The sequence below is a fragment of the Nicotiana tabacum genome, chromosome 6, assembly GCF_000715075.1.
Source record: "Nicotiana tabacum cultivar K326 chromosome 6, ASM71507v2, whole genome shotgun sequence".
NCBI classification, from domain to species: domain Eukaryota; kingdom Viridiplantae; phylum Streptophyta; class Magnoliopsida; order Solanales; family Solanaceae; genus Nicotiana; species Nicotiana tabacum.
The window spans coordinates 146,220,112-146,226,600 of NC_134085.1; the positions used below are offsets into that span (position 1 = coordinate 146,220,112).

At 38.5% G+C, this 6,489-nt stretch overlaps 2 protein-coding genes across 2 annotated transcripts; both read right to left on the reverse strand.

Annotated features, from left to right (window-relative positions):
- Positions 1-295: 295 nt before the first annotated feature.
- Positions 296-2,832, reverse strand: LOC107793980 (glucan endo-1,3-beta-glucosidase-like). Its single transcript, XM_075254405.1, has 2 exons — positions 2,199-2,832; positions 296-2,073 (listed from the first exon to the last, which is right to left on the reverse strand). Exons 1-2 carry the CDS (start codon positions 2,275-2,277, stop codon positions 992-994), a joined length of 1,161 nt encoding a protein of 386 aa, XP_075110506.1. The 5' UTR covers positions 2,278-2,832; the 3' UTR covers positions 296-991.
- Positions 2,833-3,170: 338 nt separating this feature from the next.
- On the reverse strand, positions 3,171-6,283 carry LOC107793983 (thylakoid lumenal 17.4 kDa protein, chloroplastic-like). Its single transcript, XM_075255569.1, has 4 exons — positions 6,099-6,283; positions 5,856-5,983; positions 4,824-5,070; positions 3,171-3,677 (listed from the first exon to the last, which is right to left on the reverse strand). The coding sequence occupies exons 1-4, from the start codon at positions 6,214-6,216 to the stop codon at positions 3,454-3,456; spliced, it is 717 nt and encodes a 238-aa protein (XP_075111670.1). The 5' UTR covers positions 6,217-6,283; the 3' UTR covers positions 3,171-3,453.
- Between the last annotated feature and the right edge of the window lie 206 nt (positions 6,284-6,489).

Here is a 6,489-nt window from a genome sequence, read left to right on the forward strand (position 1 = left end):
GAGGACAAATTTGATCCTTTTAAAATAGTATGGGGCATATTTGAACCTTTTCACTATTATATATCTTTGAAGTTCCACTTTATGAAGCTATAGTTATTTCTGGTAATGTTAGGATTAAGAATCGCGGGCTAAAGAGAAGGACAATCGCAAGTGAAAAGTATGAAGAAGATAGATCGTTAATGAGTGAAACTAAATCTGCTTCGCATATGTCTTATTTCACAAAGCCAAATGTAAATTTTCTTATTTCAAATTTGAGCAATCAAAAGAAATTTAGAGGGTGATTGACTACGCTTATAAAAACTCATCAAACTAGCTTATAATTACTTTTTTGGTTAGTATATCTTCTATCCACGGTAGTTCTTTTGCTCCAAAACACTCCTTCAATATTTCCACTTTCTGTAGCCTGAAATTTCAAGATACAATTATACAAAGGAATCGAATCATTAAGCTCTCACAACATGATTTAAAATCAAAGCAACTTAACCACCCCAACTTACTTGGATCTCTAGTGATGACGGCTCCACTTCCTTTAAAATTACAATCATAACCATACTTCCACTAGCTTGGATTGTCCAAGTCCATATAAGGAGACCACCAGCCCATTCCCCAATCAATGTGTCCCCTCGTATGCCCAGACCACCAACTGAATATATTATAGGGGCTCAAACGGGAACAGACTTGACTCTGATACCATGTAAAGATATGACACTTGGGCCTAACTCAACCCCAAAAGCTAGCTCATGAGGCGAGGATTACCAAAGTTCATAAGGAGACTATCAGTATCAGTCCATTGCCCAACCAATGTAGGACTCTAACCCACTCCAACACCCCCTTGCACGACCAGACCACCTACTGGAGTGTAGACAATAATCAATGTTTCGGAAGACACCATCTTTTTCCTTTAGCAAGTGCAGGTGTTGTTGGATTCATAGGTGCAGCCTTTGGGGTCGAATACGATGGAATCACTTTTGCCTGCAGACCAGAGCCAAATTTACAGACACATCAAGCACACGTACACGAGTATTAACAAATATGTTCTACTATTAGTGTGACCATGATCAGTGACGGGCACAGCAGCATTGGCGGCATTAGCTACCGTTGGACGTAGGATTCCTATGTCATAAACTGGAGTCATATTAGGCTTGAACAATCCAAAATTTCTTTCACAAGCTGGCCCTGGTTTTAAATCCTCATTGAAGAGTGCAAAAATGTACGTTTCAAATGTCCTGTGAGGCATTAGTGGTGTCCCAACACCAGACATCACGTGTTGCATGAGCTTTCTGTTGTATTCCGCGGCGCTTTCAGCGTCTACTCCAGCTTGCCCTGGATCTCCTTTCGATGGCCATCCAGTTTCTGCAATAACAATCTCTATATCTTCGAAATCCAAGAGCTTTAGGGCCGAGTAGACAGCGTCTAACTGTGCATCCAGCATGTTCGTGTAGGTGAGTCGTGTGTTTTCGTCAAACACTCCTGGATTAGGTCTGAAGAGTGCATAATCTAGTGTGTTTTCAGAAGAACCGAAAAATGGATATGGATTTATCATGAATGGTGAATTAGTAGCTCTGAGGAAGTCAAGCAATGGCTTGAGAATATGGATGTCATATCCTGGTCTAAATTTCCCAGTGGAAGGTGGGCTTGAACTTGCGAGTATGCCTAATGAATGTGGTGTAGATATTTGGATGAGACGGTCCAAGGATCTTTCAACAATGGCAGCGTGGAGTGTTTCCATAGCAGGAACTAGGCTCCCAATAAGTAACTTGTTGGCAGTTGAAATTACTTCATTGCCAACAAGTATTCTTACTATGTTGGTGGCAGGGACGTGAGGCAGGACATTATATTCCACCCATTGTCGGGCAAAACTTAACTTGAGAAGGTGCGGAATTAAGTCATTGGGAACGTTTACAGTCACTGCAATACCAGTGCGAGCAAATGCTTTCAAGATTTCTGGATTGGCATCAAAGAGTCTCACGCGACTGATAAAGGTGGATTCAAGGAGGAAGCGCGCGACTTGGACTGGTGGAGGGAGGTTGTCAGCCACTGTGCCATAATTGATACCAATTGTTCCTTCAACTCCTATTACAAAAAGAGAAGTTCTAATTATATCCACTGAGACAGTGTAAATATATGAAGCACATGTTATTAAACTCAGTGACATGCATTTGAATGCTTTGAGCTGATAATAAAAAGGACTTGCTTACCTTGAGTGAGAATTGGTGTAAGGACGAAAAGCAATGCGCCAAGCAGATGAACTAAGGGTGAGTAGAAGACCTTCGCCATTACTGCACTTGGTTGTTGCAGGTTGCTGCAAATATGTCTGCATGTCAGCAGCTTGGCTGAAGAAAGGCACCTGTGGTAGATGCTTTCCTTTGGAAATTGGCATTCAGATTGATATTATGGGTTGTCAAGTGAGGCAAGGTATATTCATAGAACAACTAGTACAGGAGAGGAATCTCTTCTTTTACGCTTTGGCAAATATGGATATGAGATACACCCCTTAGATCTTACTATAGGAATATGCTAGTTTTTGTATTGGAACTTTCCCAGACTCTTCTATCAAATGTTCTTCCTTCCTCTTTTTTTTGGGGGGGACTTTTCACATCAAAGACAGCCTTGATAAAGGAAGTGAAAAAGAGAAAACAAGGGGTGTATTATTTCGAACACTTTGACTTGACAGTTAATGTCAAAAAACTAACATTGACAGAACAGGGCAAAGGAAAACATATATTACGGGAAATAGTCAAATTTAAGCTAGCTTTTGGACATAAATTTAATTGAAAATTGAAAAATACAAGTTTTTGAAGATGATATGAAAAAAGATTCTTGAAAGTTAAAATTGTGTTTGGACATGTATTTTACTTGAAAAGAATTTGACGTTTTATAACTAGAAAACTTCAACAAAAACTACTATAAGGTTGTTTTTGGGATTCGAAAATTTTGTTCAAAATCTGCTAAAAAGGTTAAAATCTATAAATATTTGAAAAAAAAAAACTCCCAAATTTTATGGCCAAACGGGAGCTAAAGCTTTTGACACTTCAAATCAATCACGAGTTTAGATACCTTAGTTTTTTGCAATTAGACATGATATTCCATATTATCCCTCTGATAGTCCCCAACCACGTTACCTGATGCATATTTCTTATCCACAAACAACAATAACAAATCACTGGTCGAGGAGCAAATTTCAGAGTATGATTTGCTTCTAGAAAACCAACTTAAGTCCATCAGGTTGAACATGTGAAGCTTAACTAGAGTATCATGTACAAAAAGTGTAAATTAATAAACTTCAAATTAAAAGAGAAGAGCTGACTCCTAGTTGCCTTTACCAGCACAACTCACCCTCTTTGCTATACCAAAATGACAAATATATGAGTAATAGCTTACATTCAATTATTCCAGGGATCATGGAAGATGAATCAAGTACAAGAAAACTGGACAATAACATACGGACAACGGTTATCTACATCCCAAGTTAACTCTCCCTTCTTCATTAATAGTTTTATTCAGACATATCTTCTGAAGATCAATGTAGCCAATTATTGTGTCCTCAAAATCTGCATCTTCAAGTTGAGCATCATTAAAGGTAGATCCTGATAGTACAGTGTTCTTAAATGAAGCTCCCTGGAGGTTGGCTTTCTCAAAGTTCACTCGATCTAGAACAGCATTCGAAAAGTCTGTCCCTGTAAATAGTGAAGAGTCAGATTCCCAACCTTGAAAAGATGTATTTCTTCAAATAAGGCATAAAGTCAGAAAGCTTCGGCCATTCTTTAGCCCCTTCCAGCGAAACATATTAGTATGGTAGTTGTCAAACTTTGCCCATGGCTACTGTAGAAAATCATAGAAAGCCTTGGAGGACAATACTACTATGATTTTCTAAAACGTATAAAGGGCATCCCGGAGTAGGGGTAAGGTCTGCGTACACACTACCCTCCCCAGACCCCACTTGTGGGATTCTACTGGGTCGTTGTTGTCATTGTGTAGTTGTATACAAGGGCAGTCCGGTGCACTAAGCTCCTGCTATGCACGGTATCTGTGGAAAGGCCGAACAACAAGGTTTATTACACGCTGCCTTACCGTGCATTTCTGCAAGAGGCTGCTTCCACGACTCGAACCCCTGATCTCCTGGTCACATGGCAACAACTTTACGATTTACGCCAAGGCTCCCCTTCGATTTTCTAAAACATACCCCAAATATAAATGCAACAGCTTTTATTGGTTTTACTTCAGTGAAGAGACAGAAATAAGAAACCTGGAAAAAGAAAAATATACTTGATCTGTCTTAAATTCAGATATGCAATATCCATCTGATGATTATTCTTCTCATCCATAGCTCTTTCGTCAAAATTTCTGGGAGTGATCAAAGAAAATCTTTTTATGGTCCATTTGCAAGTAGTTATGACTATAACAAAGTTATTCTCATTAGTCAGTCAGTGAGGAAATAATGAGAGCAGATATGAGATTCAATAATCAATTTCCATTTCATCTTGCTCAAACACGGAATAGTTGAGAAGTACTCTATCATGGCGCAAGTTACTAAATATTTCCTGCTGTTCCAACCAGCCTTGACATTAGAGGCAAATTACAAATTGATGGACATTGTATAAGTTATCATAAGCTGGTTAAAAGACCCTCATCATATATCTCATGAAATACTAGGTTTTCATTACCACATACAGGAATGTGTACACAAATATAACTTGTAATAATTCAATCAAACGCATTCGTTCCTTATTTCCTGCATTTCTTTGTTAGCCTATTGCTTCTTGGGAGGCTTTAAAAACACAAGCAGAGATTTGTTTTCTACAAAAATTGTTATGTTAACTTACCCTTAAAACTAGCTCCAACGGCATAAGCCTTAGACATGATCACTTCAGTCATGTCTGCACCATCAAATTTTGCACCAGACATAAGTGCTGCTGCAAGTGACTTCCCCTTGAGGTTATTTTTCTCATTTGTGTAATCACAAAAGCGCAGATCAAGTGGTTTGTCATAAACTCCATTAGCTTGACCTATTGTGTTACCAACAAAGGCCCGTGCACACCTATCTGGGTCGGTTGACAATGGAGGCAATCTCTGCAAAATCAACCCAAAATTGTAAACAAATGATAATCTTGCATCCATGTTCATATTAACCAATGACAACTCCTTATAGATTACTCTGTCAAAATCTACATAGGCTTATTTCCTATCTTTGGAACACGAGCTCCAAGATGTTTTCTCTCCTTTAATAGTACACACATGCACTTCTGTAAATCATCATATATTTCAAACTTCGTCCAATCCAACCTAGACTATAGCACCTTCACATGAACTTTATATAGGTTCTTTTGTTTTTTAAGAGAGGTAACATTGACATATTAACTTATGTAGCTAATGACAACTTAGGTAAAACTTGGTAACAAACTTTTAACATAAACCAGTCAAATGTTGGTCTTAGATCCTAATTCATGACCAATCAAGAGAATGGTAAAATCCGAATCTATAGAGGAGTTAATCTGCTTGTGGATTGGGAAAATTAGATTTTGAATTTCTTATGCCATTTGGATTAGGATACTTATTTGACAAACTAAAAACTTTAATGGCGATAATCTTTTTTTCCAGGAATTGGCTCACACAATTTAACTTGGTATCAGCGGCTCTTGGTTTAAATCATGCGTCCATCGATCAACCAAAATATTTCTACCTACCCTAAGTGACATGCTGAAGAGTTAAAAACTAAAAAATTAAAAGGATTCTAGATGCAGTGGTTTACAACACCAATCAATACTACGACCATTGAAATTAGATAAAATATATCAAATGCAAAGAAATATGTGAAATCGCATAGCAAGAGAGTAACTGTGTGGTATTTCCCCAACCTGACCCGCAGCAATTACGGGAGAAACAGAATTAGCCACTGCCCAAGCAGCAAGGAACCCACAAGCAACATTCCTAAGTTGCTTGAACTGACACGAGCTTTCCTCATTATCCGAACCCTCCTTGGTAACTGCCCCCAGATGCAACAAACGGTAATCACATCGAAAATTATGATATTCAGATGCCGGACCAACGGGAGGCATTCTAACTTAACTAAAGCATAAGAAAAGATAATTGCTAGTTGCTGGTTACTTTGATTTGGATGGGTAAGTGAAATTGTGGAGTAGTGAAGTGAGGACGATAACTTGAGGAACGACTGAGGGAATGAGATTTATACGCCAGAGGAATAGATATGGACGCCATTGTTTGTGAATTGTGAGTATTATTGCCAGCGTTGGTCTGAACTCGTTCTGACTTTATCCATCCATCTGTAGATACATCTCCATCCGACGTGGCATCTAGACACTGCTCCTTTTCCTTTCTTTTGCGTTTGGGCCCCTTTCTTCTTCTACTATGACGTTATGGATCCAATTCTTTTATCCTTTTAGTGACTTTAGTCCTTCTACTTTAGATCATAGGGAGCGAGGGGGCTATTGAAAAATTCAATTGTATTGTAATTCTGGTTTTTGGTCAATT

What these genes read in the sequence shown, in the direction of transcription:
- LOC107793980 (XM_075254405.1), bottom strand. Translation starts at nt 2,277, where the DNA reads ATGGCGAAGGTCTTCTACTCACCCTTAGTTCATCTGCTTGGCGCATTG. An exon ending in TACACCAATTCTCACTCAAG is followed by an intron (nt 2,074 to 2,198) that starts GTAAGCAAGTCC and finishes TTTTTGTAATAG; the next exon opens with GAGTTGAAGGAACAATTGGT.
- LOC107793983 (XM_075255569.1), bottom strand. Translation starts at nt 6,216, where the DNA reads ATGGCGTCCATATCTATTCCTCTGGCGTATAAATCTCATTCCCTCAGT. An exon ending in CATCCAAATCAAAGTAACCA is followed by an intron (nt 5,984 to 6,098) that starts GCAACTAGCAAT and finishes ATCTGGGGGCAG; the next exon opens with TTACCAAGGAGGGTTCGGAT. An exon ending in CGTTGGAGCTAGTTTTAAGG is followed by an intron (nt 3,678 to 4,823) that starts GTAAGTTAACAT and finishes CACTATTTACAG; the next exon opens with GGACAGACTTTTCGAATGCT.